Source organism: Scaptodrosophila lebanonensis, unplaced genomic scaffold, assembly GCF_003285725.1.
Source record: "Scaptodrosophila lebanonensis strain 11010-0011.00,11010-0021.00 unplaced genomic scaffold, SlebRS2 tig00000024-arrow-pilon, whole genome shotgun sequence".
NCBI lineage: Eukaryota > Metazoa > Arthropoda > Insecta > Diptera > Drosophilidae > Scaptodrosophila > Scaptodrosophila lebanonensis.
In genome coordinates, this window is record NW_022060538.1 from 16,640,219 (window position 1) to 16,654,984 (window position 14,766).

The 14,766-nt window shown below is 37.9% G+C and overlaps 4 protein-coding genes across 4 annotated transcripts in view; 3 read left to right on the top strand and 1 right to left on the bottom strand.

The window, feature by feature from the left end:
* LOC115620383 (peroxidase) overlaps positions 1 to 6,928 on the bottom strand; it is a 39,166-nt gene extending 32,238 nt beyond the window's left edge. Inside the window, exon 1 of the mRNA XM_030513591.1 lies at positions 6,888 to 6,928. Within this exon, the coding sequence (XP_030369451.1) occupies positions 6,888 to 6,928 (41 nt within the window). The remainder of the gene's footprint in view (positions 1 to 6,887) is intronic.
* Positions 6,929 to 10,490: 3,562 nt separating this feature from the next.
* Positions 10,491 to 11,079, top strand: LOC115621661. The gene is made up of 3 exons (XM_030515368.1): positions 10,491 to 10,703; positions 10,761 to 10,913; positions 10,974 to 11,079. Exons 1-3 carry the CDS (start codon positions 10,535 to 10,537, stop codon positions 10,982 to 10,984), a joined length of 333 nt encoding a protein of 110 aa, XP_030371228.1. The 5' UTR covers positions 10,491 to 10,534; the 3' UTR covers positions 10,985 to 11,079.
* A 318-nt stretch (positions 11,080 to 11,397) lies between these two features.
* LOC115620386 lies at positions 11,398 to 12,627 on the top strand. The gene is made up of 3 exons (XM_030513594.1): positions 11,398 to 11,599; positions 12,062 to 12,400; positions 12,493 to 12,627. Exons 1-3 carry the CDS (start codon positions 11,398 to 11,400, stop codon positions 12,591 to 12,593), a joined length of 642 nt encoding a protein of 213 aa, XP_030369454.1. The 3' UTR covers positions 12,594 to 12,627.
* A 678-nt stretch (positions 12,628 to 13,305) lies between these two features.
* On the top strand, positions 13,306 to 13,851 carry LOC115621751. The gene is made up of 2 exons (XM_030515485.1): positions 13,306 to 13,675; positions 13,727 to 13,851. The coding sequence occupies exons 1-2, from the start codon at positions 13,399 to 13,401 to the stop codon at positions 13,804 to 13,806; spliced, it is 357 nt and encodes a 118-aa protein (XP_030371345.1). The 5' UTR covers positions 13,306 to 13,398; the 3' UTR covers positions 13,807 to 13,851.
* The last annotated feature ends 915 nt before the right edge of the window (positions 13,852 to 14,766 follow it).

A 14,766-nucleotide genomic window follows, 5' to 3' on the forward strand; every position in this document is an offset into this window, starting at 1 on the left:
TCCATACATTTTCTAAGAATTTATGGAATTGACTTTATGTTGTTGCTCGGAAGAATTGTATTAAACAAAAATCTATGTTTTCTCAAAGTGTACACATTAATTGCAATCCCTTTCGCTTTAAGGCTTTGGCACTTTTCTTCTCCGATCAATTTAAGCAATCGTCTCTACCATAACCTAATGGAATTTTTTTGTAGCTTATTTCAAAGTACACAGCTGTGCAAGTCTTGAGCAGTTGCATCAAATGCTAATTGATTATTCATAATTAAAAGCAGCACTCTTTTCATTCTGACTTCCGCAAATGTTAGATAACATCACATAAAACTAAGTTTCATTGTTTAATGAGCTTGTTATAATATCGTTATTATTAATTTCAATCATGAAATAGAATTAAATGTTGTAATAAATACTCATTAAAGCGAACACAGCATAAATTTAATAACTTAGCGTTTTCCGGGCTAAGCTCACTACAAATTTTTTCTTGCTTCTTAAAAGATTAAAGAAAGAATTTAAAAACTTAATTGACTTTGAAAACGAAACTAGCGTCAGTTTTAAAATCTATTTGGGGTGTGAATGTTTGAGATTTGGACGTTTATAAATCAAGCGCCGGAAGCTGTGATAAGCTGCTTAAGCACACGCCAAGAGCGTGACCTAAACGCTCATTAATACTGCCACTGAACTACGAGCCTGCTGAGCAAAGCTTAGGCTTAGACGGCAACACAGATTGCGGCTATAAGCTGTCTTAGCTTGCCTTCGATGATTTGCTTTGCAGTTAATTATAGACAGTAACACGATCGTTAACATTTGTTTGTCTTGGCCAGAGGCCAGCACGTGGCCAGAGAAAGTGGCAAGATGTGTTTATAGACAATTATAAAGAGTTGCATGCGATTGCCCAATGCCTTTGCAGGAAGGCCATAAAAGCGCAGCAAAGAAATGTTTAGTATGTGGCAACATGCTACGGCAATTTCTAGCTAAATACAACCTGAATATAAATTAAATAATCAAGCCACAAATATGGCGCAGAAGAGCCGTACAATAAAAAAACAAGCACGGTCAGTGGAAAAGAACGCACAAAAATTTCTGTGTCAGCGCACACCTTTTAGGCAGACGCCAAGTCAGAGTCCAAGAAGTACGAGTCACGATACATACACAAAAATTGGTGAAATGCCAACAGAAAGTTGTCATAACGTGAAGAACCAAGAACCCAGATAGAAATTACATAAACCAACAAGAACCAGTTGGTAGCGTTTTATGGCACCTGCCACAAACCCACACACACACATGCATGCATGTTGTGTCAATAAAGCTGAAATTCAACGGGTGGGCTTAAATTAACTTAAAAAATGTAAAGACATAGCGGCACTTTGTGCACAAAGAGACCAAAATCATTTGTCGCCGGACCAAAAAATAGGCAGTGGGCAAAAATGAAAACGAAAATGAAAATGCAGCTCATTAGCGTGGCTGAGAAATGAACAAATGTACAAAAAAAACAAATGGAATGAGCAAAATTGCCAAGCAACATACCTTATAATCATTTTGTTGACGTTGCACGTTGCCACTTGAACGTTGGCCGCTGCAATCGTTTTGGCTGCTGAGTCTCTGGCAGTGTTAATGACTTCTTTAAATGCGTTTTTGCGAATATTTTCGCGCGCACACACTAACACACACTCTCGGATAAACACACAGACAAACAGGCACTAACAGCCACAAATTAATCCAATTATGGCCGTTCCAAAGTAGAGCAAAACAGCGCGACTTCGAATTTGTCGGCTTCTTCGTCTGCGGCGTGGGTTAATGGCCCGAAAAGTCGGACGATGACAGCAACCGTAACTTGTTGTTAGTTTTAATGATAATTTTCAACTTGGCCTCAATTATTGCGGCCTGTCAACTGGCCAGAGTGCAACAGTAAGGTAGCTCAAGAGTTCATAGAAGTCACGTCGAGCCCGCTGCCTGAGTCTTTCGTATTGGAACGCTCCTTCTGCACTTCACTTTTTCATTGCTTTCCCGATATTTTTGAAATTTGTAGAAAATAAATGTAAAATTTCACTCTTTGTCACTTTACTTAAATCGAATTTTTTGTCAACTCTTTACTGCACTTGTTGGCAGTGACGCTTCCTGCTTCACACAGACACATGAACACAAAGGCTATTATCTTTCAAGTAAACACTCGGTGTACTAGTACCGTTAGCCGCATGCACAACCGCCTCGGAGTGTGTCCAACAATTAACTGAACACTGCGACTCAATGCTGCCACAGAAAAACCAAAAAACTTGCCGGCTTTACAGCTGCGACGCAGCAGCGCCAGTCTCCCATTTAGCTCGTTCTCAACGGCTTTGGTTATCAGTACGGTGGCCACTAACGGCACCGACCTGGCTGAGCCGAGAAGCGAAGAGGAGAAGGTGTTTAATGTTGAGTATGCTTTGCGTGATCATCGGGTTTCGAGTAAAACTTTGAGTGCCTTTTGCATTGGATTCGAGTGGTTGTGGTGAGGTGCGCTTGCTACTGGTGTGGTGAGTAATGACAGGTTTGTGTCTTAAGTCTTTTGTTTGGCCCTGTTCACAGCTATTTAAGAAATCCGATTGCAATTTAGGATAAACAAATATTAAAGCGAAATGCTTAATGTAAGTGTATTTTCTTACGATTTAAATGTTGACAATTTCATAAAAATTTTACTGAGAGTTGGAAGCGAAAATCACATACATAGCATAAACTAATTAAATAGATAATTTGTTCACTTTAAAAATCACCCTTTATTATAATTCAAGAAAATTAATTCTAGTTTTGAGAAAGCTTCTTTCTAAAAACAAGTGTTATTTGTTTATTAAGTACAGCCCCCCTGGGAAATAAGAAAGCATTTTCTAAATTTTTTAAGAATAATTATTAATTATCGATGTTTCCAGACTGAAGTTATTGAAAATATTGTACTAGTATTAAAATAGTATACCATATGTATGTATATGAATTGTAACTACTTTCTCTGTTAATAAATAAGCCTTCTTTGTCCCCTGGTTTTGGACTTTCTATTATATATTACATATCTCGCATCCAAGATTTAAAACGATCTATGGCATGAATCAATCGCAGAACAATTATACATATTTTATAAGTTTTAAATTTGTTTTTTACAGAATGGCTTATAGAATGAATTATTTTATTAAAAGGGCTCATATTATAAAATATAAGCCTCTTTAAAAGTAGGGCTCGTTGCAAGGGCAAAGGTAGGGGTGGGCAGGGGGGCCGTTGCCGCCCCTTCAAAAAAATGTTCCATACAAAGTCGACCACACGTTCATTATTATAACGCACTATTTCGCCTTAGTATGGAACTGAGTTGGATTTGTTAAAGTTTCTTCATTGATCATATGCATAAAATATTTTTCAAATTATTCAATCAAAATTTTAATTTTTTTTTTACATTCTACATATATACTCCAATTTTGTTCAAAAATCTATATTAATGATCGATATATAGATTTAAGACTCGTATTTATCTGCAAGAAGAGACAAATTTGATCGCAAAATAAGATTAAAATGTAATACACTGTCCCGCAAGATAAACACACACCAATTACACACTTGTACATAATTACTAATATCTTGGCCATTTACTTTAGGCCAGATAAGTCACACATTTGCTTGGGCCATGTCCACGTCCGTGGTTAGCAGAGCAAAATATCACATTAAACCAATTAATTTAATTTGTCAAGCCGCGCACAGCTCTGCAGGCCAGATCCAAGTGCCCACTGGCATAAACCAAAATGCACACTATAAAAATAAAATGAAAAAACTGAAAAAAAATTGCTTGCAAAAAGTCAAAAAGCATTGGAATAGAAATTAATTTTATTTAAGCACCAACGCAAATGATTTTGCTGCCTTATTTTCCATATCGATTTGTTGGCCTTTGGCTTTGTTGGGCTTGACAATCGGAGCACTGAATGCCGAAGTTGCAACGCATAAAGTTGTGCAACCGCTAAGCTCGGCTCCGTAGCAACAACAGCAAAAAAAAGCAGCAACAACAGCCGTTTCGATAACTACAATATATGACAACGACGGCCACGCATTTTGAAAAGTTGTCTTGTTGCGTTTATGTTCTTTTATTTAAGCCACAAATCTGGCCGATGTTGTTTCTGTTTTTTTTTTTCCTTTTTTTGCAGCACTACCAAAAACTTTGTTTATCAACCAGTCCAAGTCTGACATTAGCGCAACGCATTGACGTTTTGCTCCTTTTTGCTCGGTTTCTTGAACAAGCTATTAATTTTTAATGGCGTGTGACATTTTTGTTTACGCATTGCTCCAATGTAGAGCAAAACATTAGCATGGTGCGTATTAAATTTAATTTTTTACTTGTCATTGAGCCTCTTGATGGTGCTTTAATTGATATTTACCGCAAAGAATTTCGTTTTAATGGAGCAGCGAGGCGAGCGTAATAAAGTCATAAAGCCATGTACCTAACAAAAAGCTGACTGATTTGCAAGCGAGCAATTTTTTAATTGCGAACGCGCCTACAACTCGAGGGGGCACTAACCACTTGATTAGACCAACTAAGCTAACTAAGCCACAAATGGCTGAGAGACGCATAAAGGCAATTTAATTAAGTAAGAGACTGCATACAGCTGCTCTGAGGCCTGTTGCATAGCTCGTTGTTGCTGTTGCCGTTACCATCGCAGACAACCTTGCCAGCATTCTTTACATGTTCAAGATTTTTAGCAACGCACTGTATGTGGGACTTGTTGTTGCAGGCACTGCCGTTGTTGTTGCTGCTGCTGCTGTTGACTTCAAAGCGCTCACCTTTCAAAATCTTGCGAAACGTCAATTTTTAGCACAAAGTTATTTGTTATTGATTGAAGCGATTGAGCAATTGCTTGATATGTATTGATTTGCTGGCTACACAATTGTCAAATAGGTGCTCAAAATTATGGACCAAAAAAAAGTAAAAAAAAAACGGCCATAAGCATTTTTAATTAAAATTAAAACGCCTTAGATCGAATCGACAGCAGCCACTACGTCGCATGTCTGGCGCGAATTGCTAACACGCTTGTTGTCTGCCAGCTGGGCATTATCGTACAGACATATATGCATGAGTCACGGTGCCCATGGGGCGTATACGTCACGTGTTCGTGCACTTGGTTAAGGCGCTTAAGATCCGAGTAACTCAATAAAATGCGTACACCCAAAGAAAAGTATCATATATTAAAATAAAATGATTATAGTAATGACTATTATTATTTTGATGGTAAAGGTACTTACATATATGATCATTATGATAAAGACAAGTTTCTATGTGACCGAGAGCTCTTGATAATAACTAGGGTCAGCAAATCTTCAGAGTTTTCTTATTACCCTCATTTACCCTCATTATTTTATATATGAACATCGTTTTCATACTCTGTACATGAAATGTACAGAAGTATATTAGGTTTGCGGGAGCTGAAAAATGTAACAGGCAGAAGGAGGCGTGGCAGACCCCACAAAGTATATATATTCTTGATCAGCGTGACAAGACGAGTCGATTTAGCCCTGTCTGTCTGTCTGTCCGTCCGTATGAACACCTGGATCTCAGAGACTATAAGAGATAGAGACACCAAATTTTGCACAAAGATGCCTTATGTGTGTATTCTATACCACTTCTCCCCTATGGGGGTTTTCCCGATTTTCCATTCTTATAATCGCCTATATCTCAGAGACTATAAGACCTAAGAACACCAAATTTTAGTCCAAGATGCCTTATGTGAATACGCAGAAAATGTGTATTTTGGAATTTACGTCTCTCCCCCCTCTCCCCCGCAAATCGTAACTCCCGTAATTCTTGGAATTTTGAACTCAAACAAATACCTCCATTTAGTTATTATAAGTCCAAATGCCAAGTTTCATCATGATAGGCCGATTAAACAGGAAGTTATAGAAGTTGTTACTGCTTTGCTCAGGCACACGAGACATACACACACAAATACACACATCCACTCATAATTATTCTACACATATGTACAGAGTATTTCAAAGTCGGGATACCCGACTTTAGCTTCTCTACTTGTTTTTTTTTTTAATTTTTTTATTTTCTACTTGTATAATTATTGTAAACATATGTACAGAGTATTTCAAAGTCGGGACACCCGACTTTAGCTTTTTTACTTGTTTGTTTATTTTTCTTGAGAACATTTTCATTTATAAACTTTGCAAATTGCCTCACCATACCCTAAAGTTATATCATAACACCATAGGGACGATCTATGCGAAAATCAATCGTAATAAACGTTTCTGTTTATTTCCGTACCGTAACTATTCGGTACTTTACGATTAAGTTTTTATTTTAGCCTCAAACAATGTTTTTTTAGTAAATGACTGTAGCGTTCGTTCTTCACGTTTTATCATTTTTATTATTGTAATTACAGTTCGTTTTTTTTTTCTTTAAGTGTATTCATTTGAAATCAGTCACACTTACAGCATTTACTTTTTATTTTTACGCAATTTTTGGGGCGTGTAGGAACAATTTGATATTTGTTTACCTAATTTTGGCGCGTCATGATATTGCACTTATCGAAGTGCCATTCGCTTGGCTATTTCTTGGACAATTGAAATTGTAATTTGCGTTTATTGTTGCATGTGGCCAAGCAAAACGTGACCCTGAGCCATATCGAGGTGGTTTTTTCTTTTCTTTTTTCGCACGGAGGTCGCCTGATAATTGGCTCATAACCACACATTTCGTGGCTTTTATATTTTTCTTTTAATTTTTGATTAGGTACCCGGCACCAAAACTCTCACACAGATATCGCCTAATGAAGTCTTCTATATGCCAATTAAGGCATAGGCGACTAGTAATGAGACTTATAATCCATATCTATATTTAAAGAGGTACGGCTACTTATGGCACCAAAGAGCGTAGTGGTCAGACCCACTCATGTTTAATGCAGTAACTTTTGACCAAATCTTTAGACATTTTTCGTTTGAATCGTGCTTTAAGTCATAACATGGCATTATAACAAGAAATGACATGAGCGAAAAGTTCATTAAGAAAACCATTGTTGTACCAACAACAAATGCAACCAAAAGACTTTACAAGACAACCAAAATACGACGTGTTATGAATCCGGCGTTGAACCGGCCAGTACGCGAATTAAGTTCAAGCTGGTTTTTGCGGTATACGAGTATAGTAATGTATTATAGTTCTGCTTTACAATTTTCATCATATATTAATAACATTCCTCTTTCTAAGTCAAAACATTGCAAATTAATATGAATTTATGCGCGAGAGTAGTGGGTCAACATTCACAATTCCAAACAATTTAGTGGACACCAATGGGGTTGAGGATCTGGGCCTTAAGGTGATGGCAATGCTGAGCTGTGGTCGGCTCGAGAGCTGCAAGTATAGAAAGATTAGCGAAGAGTTGCCAAGGGCGAGTTTGCTTTACTTACACAGCTGGTTACGGCTACGACGGCGGCAGTTTTCCTTATTCAAGCTGCATTGTCCATTGAGCTGGAAGCACTGGCGGCCATCCGTAGCAAGAAAGTTGTGCCGAGAGAGCGGGCAATGGATGGCATTGCAGTCTGCCACATTCTGACCAGGCGACAGGGTGGCACCTGATGAGATAAGCCGTGCTGGTTGGCGCCGAGCCTGATTGCCGAGAAGCTGACGACCTGGTTGATTTAGGACAACCTGATGTCTTGGCTGGTTAACCACAACTTGGTGGCTCGGCTGGTTCAGTACAATCTGGTTATTCGGTTTGTTGAGTACGATCTGCTGACCGGGGCGATTATTCACAAGCTGCTGATCAGCAATTCCAACTGACGAGATGACACGACCAGGCTGCGACTCCACAGCTCCAACGACACCACCAACATACTGTTGTCCATTGTTATAAGGCACGCCTGGATTCGCCACAGCACCATAAACGAGACAACTGAGGACGACAAAATATTTCACAGCCATTTTCAAAATCTCCTAATGAATATTTGGTATGGTTATTTGAGAAAATGTGTGTAAGTTGTTCGGGAGACAACTGATGTTGATTCTGGCAAAACCATTTACTTTTATAGTCGCATATTTGGGGTTTGCTCCAACTTGTAATTACTGAGATGAATATGCACAGTTCATAGCCCTGTGCCCAACCGACCAATGTAATTATAATCGAATGCATTAAGCAATCATTATAATTAGGTCGTGAGTATTGCGAGTTTGACATTAACATGAACATGCTTATGTGCGGAATATTCCAGTTTATCCAAAAGTTCATCATACTTCAGTTACGTAAACTTTGAACTTTGTTTTGACCTAGTACAATAATAATTATATCTCATGGAAGAGAATAAAAAATGCACTGCGATAATATGTGGTCCCCCATTTACTTCTCCCTACACAACCACCTTAGCGACTATGTATCAGAGTAGCAATTTTTCCATGTCCTATGATCTGGGATTTAAGGGTTGAATTTATTTATCAAGTTAAGTACCACAGATTTCTTAGAATCAGCTTAATTGTGTAATGTCGGTCACAAAAATTTCGGCTGAAGCACTTGAAATGCTGCAGAGTTCAAATATCCTTGTTTTATCAACTCACAATACAATTTGAGTTTGTTTTTGCTTTACTTTACTTTTGATATGTTTTTTACTGAGGCTGTATGCTTTGTATTATGCATCATTAGCCATGAAACGTTTGGGATGTCAAAAGAATATTTGAATTGCAGGTATAAAAGAGATGCGCATTGCTTCAGTTAGAACCAGATGGTGTGTAAGAAACAACAAATCTGTGAAAATATATTTAAATTAATTCAAATCATACCCACAATGGCAAATTAATAGTGCTCAATTGCCTTGCATACGGCATTGTAGCCGAATCGCTATTGGGCCCCTTTAATATGGTGTAATCCCCCCCAGAGGCCGACCGATCGCTGGCCTGCATGGGCTGCATGCTGGCATCCCGGTATATGCTCATCAGCCTGGTCATCATGTCGTTTTAATGGACAACACGTTGTTGTCAATCAGTCAGGCCATCTGGTAGCTGTACCTTCCGGTCAGCCTGTGGCCCATGGCCATGCCACTTGCAATGCCATACACTGCCCAATAGCTACACAGTACATTTGGGCCACCAGTTCAATGGACACTGCAACTTAAATAAGGAGAACTGCCGTCTTCGCAGCATTAGCCAGCTCTGTAAGTCTCACTGAATAATTGGTTTTCGTGCTTTTTGTATAAACGACTTTGTTTTTAGTACTCCAACAAACCATCCGTCGTGTTCGTCAACACCAGAAGTCTTACACCATCGGTGGTATTGGACCTTATTGAAAATATAAGAATGAGAATGGCAAAACCAAAATCTACTATCTGACATATACCATATATATCAATGCGAAACATGTTTCAGTTTTGTGCTCCAAACGAATAAATATTTGTAGATTATTTTAAAAAAAATTTTCAATGTATAATGAAATAATAACTAATAAAATATTTACTCAATATGTTTAATATCAAACAAATATTAGACACGTTCAGTAGGTTTCTGGTTACCAACTAATATTCGATTTAAATCGCATTGGTGAGTTTTTGCAATAAACAAGTACATATATACAGAGTATTTATAAAAGCAATTCTAAATAAAATACTTGCAGTATGGTTAAGTCCCGTTAAAACCGGTTATTAGCACCAACAGTAAAATATTACAATATTCTATAATTGTCGCATAGCTTTGGTACACACCTTACTATATATTCGTTCGTATGGAGCCACAATCAAACAAGTGGAGAAGCTAACGCCGGGTGCTCCGACTTTGAAATACTCTGTACATATGTGTAGAACAAATATGAGTGTATGTGTGTGTTTGTGTGTGTTTGTGTGCGGGCTGCGGGCACTGCTTGGTCATACATACATATATGGATATAACTTCCTGTTAAATCGGCCTATCATTATTAAACTTTGCATACGGCCTCATAGTTGCTATCTGGATATATTTTCTGAATTTTATTGAAAAACTTCCAAGAAATACGGGAGTTATGGAAAATTGCTCATTTCGTGGGAGAGGGAGGGAAATTCCAAAACACCTTTTGTGTCCCTAGGTCTTATAGTCTCCGAGATATAGGCGATTATACGAATGGAAAATCGGGAAAACCCACATAGGGGGGAAGCGGGGGGAAAATCAAAAAAATATAACAAACTTGCACAGCGTACACACATCTTTGTGCAATATTTGGTGTCTCTAGCTTTTATAGTCTCTGAGATCCAGGTGTTCATACGGACAGACTGACAGACAGACAGACAGACAGACGGACAGACAGACAGGGCTAGATCGACTGTTCTTTTTATGCTGATCAAGAATATATACACTTTGTGGGGTCTGCCACGCCTCCTTCTGCCTGTTACATTTTCAGCTCCCGCAAACCTAATATACTCTTGTACATTTCATGTACAGAGTATTAAAAGCATTTGTCATTAAAATAACCCATAGGCAAGCTTTGAAGCTCGGAATATAAGCTCATCACATCAAACAGCCGTATCAGTTTGCAGGGAAGCGTTGCGCTAACGAGTCCAGTGTTTGTTATCTATTGAATATTTTATGATAATGAAAGCAGTTCTTATCAGTGGTATTGTGTTGAGCTTGGCCATAACTCAGATCAGTGCTTGTCCGGATACAGAAGATGTGGTTTGGGCCCTAGATGAAAGAATGTGCAAGGTGTTTCGTAACGAATGCTATTACACGAAGGAAAATCTGACGCGCAAACCAGGTAAGGGCTCAATGAAACTTTATATTAAATAGGTGATCTAATGAGCAATGTTACCAGCAATGGAAATCGTCTCCAAGGATGTTTGTCAGTTGAGATGTCCTGAATATTGTATACAAATATATCAGCCAGTTTCAGGAACATATTTGGGAGAGACTAGGACCTTTGGAAATTTATGTGAATTGATGGTGCATTCGTGTAAAACTGGAAAGAGTACGCTTATTCATTAGTATTATATATTAGAATTATTAATTGATTTATATTTATTTGCAGCTTTTGTTTAAAACGATCCCTCCTCTGGCTTTTGAAATATCTTGCTTCCATCTAATATTTTAATATCTTTAATATTAATATAATAATAAAATGAGAGCAACCACAAGTGGTCTGTATTATTTATCGGCTTATTTTAAAAAAATAATATGCATTCACATTTTATGGCATATTGCTTATTTTGTATTCAAGTGCAAAACCAGATAGAATCAGACAAAAGATCTGCTTTAATTGTTCCATTACAACAAGTTAACAACAATTTCTTTAAATGAGGAAGTATATTTATTTATATTAAAGGTTTTCTTCTTTCCAGGCCGAAGAGTCAGTTTGTATATAAAAAGAAAACTCATTGGTAGTCAATATCATTCGAAAGCTGAAACTTTGAGCCATCAACGTACTTAATAACTCTCAAGTAAAGAATCTTAAAATGAAATTCGTGACTATTTGCACATTGCTCATTGTTTGCTTGGTCTGCTTTGCTTTAGTGGAAGCAAGGACTCCGCGCCAGTGTAGTCCCTGCCCTAAAATCCGCGGGACACCTGTTTGTGCCCAACGCTGTGGACAAAATGCTCGATGCACCTTCCCTAGCGCCTGCGAGGCACGTAGACAACGTTGCCTCAACAATGAAAGTAAGTACCACTAGACAATATCCTCATCTGTAGACTCATATAATCCGCTTCTTGCAGCCTGGAACGTTGTACATGTGGGCGAGTGCAGAAAGGAATCACCTGAGTGCAGGCGCAGAACAAGTGTTTAAGCTAATTCCTGCATTATATATATATATATATATAATTAATTAATAATACAAAAATTAGAAAACGTTATTCCTTTGTTTTAATGGTTTAATTGGGACTGTTTAAAGGTAACACGCCAACCGAAGCCTTATCTTTGATTTTGCAGCAAAGTCAAAAATAATTGCCGAGCATTGTCCGCAAGTGCTAATTAAAATAAAGCTATTCATCAAAATCATATAAAAGTGGACTACGTATAACCAGAATTTAAAACTTCTCAAATCACACCGAGTGTTAGTTACCTTTTAATTAGATTCACGTACAAAATGTTTAAGTCTATTAAGCTTGCTTCAACTTTAGTTTCCATCGTGGTCGTTTTGAATTCCCAAGCATCTCGCATATATCATCCTTGCAATGTAGCACCCACTTGTTCCGATACTAAAAACCTTGCCTGGGCAATGGATGAACTCCGATGTCATGTATTTTACAATCCGTGCTTACAATTAACAGAAGAGTGCAGTCGCCAAAATCGGGGTGAAGGGCTCTTTACCGCAGTAGACAAGGAAAAGTGCCAACTACATTGCGATAATATTTGTGAGGAATCGTATGAACCGGTTTGTGCGCAGTTTTTTAATGATTTTCAAAGAACCTTCAATAATAGGTGTGAACTTTACAAATTTGCATGTGTGGAGGAAAAGCGTAAGTATTTCTTTATGCTTTAGATAGAATGAATAACTCACACAGAGAATAGATTTTTGAATGATTAATTTTTACGGTTCTATACTTAACAGCTTATTCATTTATTGCTCCCGGCTTATGCGCGGAAATTGAAACAATGAGTTTTGATATGGCGGTAAAAGATGAAATTGATGAAGAATCGGTCGAGACATAAAAACCACAGTACTTCTATAAAAAGAATATTTTCAGGCATGTATATGTACATAAATAAATAAAAAGTGCTATACAAGCTCAAGGTATTTTTATTTAAGCAACAACTGTCAGATAAACAAATATAGTAGAACATGTGTCATTTATTGACAATATAAGCAATAATGTTGCCCTTTTCGCATGGGTTGCCCCATTATTCTACTGTTTTGTGCTATGTGCGGAGAGATAGATAGATAGAGAGAGAGAGAGAGAGAGGAAAGTTAAAAAAAAGACAAAAACCAATTCTGGGAACAATTGCAGTGCCTCTGAATTCGGAGTAGCCATAGAGCATGCACGTGTACGAATCATTAATTAAAAGCTTATCTTTTAATTAAACATTTTGTTTAGTCATCCGACTTGTGTTTACTTGCATGGCCCGTATTTTACACTTGACAGCCAGATGCTAAGCAGATGATGATTAACTCTACTTTTATACCAGTCTAGTGCATAATATTTCTTTTATGTGAATTACTTTCAATAATGCTGGCATATCTAACCCCAAGTAGGTATAAAAATATTTCACTTCAGTAGGAAAGCATCAGTTGACTCTTAAGCCGAAAGTCTCAAACAGCAACTATACAAGTAGATTGGCTATCATGATCGCCAGCTTTTTAGCTCTGCTAAGTCTTTTTATTTATAGTAGTGCCCAGTCGCTATTGGTTTTCCAATCGCGTCAAGAACTTCAGTACTTACCACCATGCAGGGTCGGATTTGTGCAGTCCAGGCCTATTCAAGCTTTCATCGCAGTTGAAGAAAACTTTACAGATGATATGGGAGACTTACAGCCAGACGAAACCAACCTTCTTAATAACAATCTAAGCCAAGTTTCAATCACTGAAAACAGTGCTGAAATATTCTCAAATGCGAACCAGCTGCCTCTAGAAACAGTAAGTCAAAATAGTATTGGACACAGAAACTGTAACACTATACGTTGTCCAGCGACCCAGCAAAAAATGTGGGCTACTAATGGCCGCATATGCTATCGTTTTAATGGATTTTGTCACATGATCAAGGAGAATTGCCGTCGTCGTAACCGCAATCAGCGCAGTAAGTTGCTAAGATTTCGTATCACTCTTCCTTATTACCATTTCTCTACAGTTCTTCAGCCAAGTACGCGTCGTATTTGCCGTCATCAGAAATCTCAACTGTCTAAATCTGAAAACTTGAGTTCGAACTAACCAATATATTATGAAATAGCAAAATATAATTGAAGTTAGAAATTGGGTATTTTGAAAGATATGCTTAAAACTATAAACGCCAAAATATTTGTTAACGTATTGTATTTATTTAATTAATAAAATATTTTTTTATTGGAAGTCAAGAAATATTTAGCTTCAGTGAGAATAACAGAAATATTTAAAAAAGTGTTTATTATTTAACTATTAAGGCTTCTCCAAGTATTTCAATCTTCAGGGACAGCTTCCAGTTTCTGATCATCACTCATTCTTTTCAGTAGGGGTCAACTGCTTCGACTCTATGAGACTTCTGGTGTTGACAAAGTCGACGGGTGGTTGGTTGGAGCACTAAAAACAAAGTCGTTTATACAAAAAGCAGGAAAACCAATTATTCAGTGAGACTTACAGAGCTGGTTAATGCTGCGACGACGGCAGTTCTCCTTATTTAAGTTGCAGTGTCCATTGAACTGGAAGCATTGGCGACCATCGGTGGCCCAAATGTTCTGTGTAGCTATTGGGCAGTGTATGGCATTGCAAGTGGCATGGCCATGGGCCACAGGCTGACCAGAAGGTACAGCTACCAGATGGCCTGACTGATTGACAACAACCTGTTGTCCATTCCCATTTAAAACGACATGACGACCAGGCTGATGAGCATATATCGGGATGCCAGCATGCGGTCCGACTGGTGAGATAACCCGGCCAGACTGCTCATGAACAGATCCAACGACTATTGGTCGGCCTCCATAGTGAGATCCTTGACCAGGAAACGAGCCCAGTAGCGACTCAGCTACAATGCCGTATACAAGGCAACTGAACACAATTAATTTAGCTGCCATTGTTGATATTTATTGGAATTGAAATATATTTTTGGAAATTGAGAAGTTTTTCCTTTACTGTTTAGGAATCAACTGATGCTTTTCCCATAAAACGTGGTTCTCTTATATACTCCTTATTATTAAA

Bases quoted from the DNA above. Each gene is read 5' to 3' on its own strand.
- LOC115621661 (XM_030515368.1), top strand. From the start codon at position 10,535: ATGATAATGAAAGCAGTTCTTATCAGTGGTATTGTGTTGAGCTTGGCC. The intron at 10,704-10,760 runs GTAAGGGCTCAA...CAATGTTACCAG, and splicing joins AAATCTGACGCGCAAACCAG to CAATGGAAATCGTCTCCAAG.
- LOC115620386 (XM_030513594.1), top strand. From the start codon at position 11,398: ATGAAATTCGTGACTATTTGCACATTGCTCATTGTTTGCTTGGTCTGC. The intron at 11,600-12,061 runs GTAAGTACCACT...CTTCAACTTTAG, and splicing joins ACGTTGCCTCAACAATGAAA to TTTCCATCGTGGTCGTTTTG. The intron at 12,401-12,492 runs GTAAGTATTTCT...TATACTTAACAG, and splicing joins TGCATGTGTGGAGGAAAAGC to CTTATTCATTTATTGCTCCC.
- LOC115621751 (XM_030515485.1), top strand. From the start codon at position 13,399: ATGGGAGACTTACAGCCAGACGAAACCAACCTTCTTAATAACAATCTA. The intron at 13,676-13,726 runs GTAAGTTGCTAA...ATTTCTCTACAG, and splicing joins TCGTAACCGCAATCAGCGCA to TTCTTCAGCCAAGTACGCGT.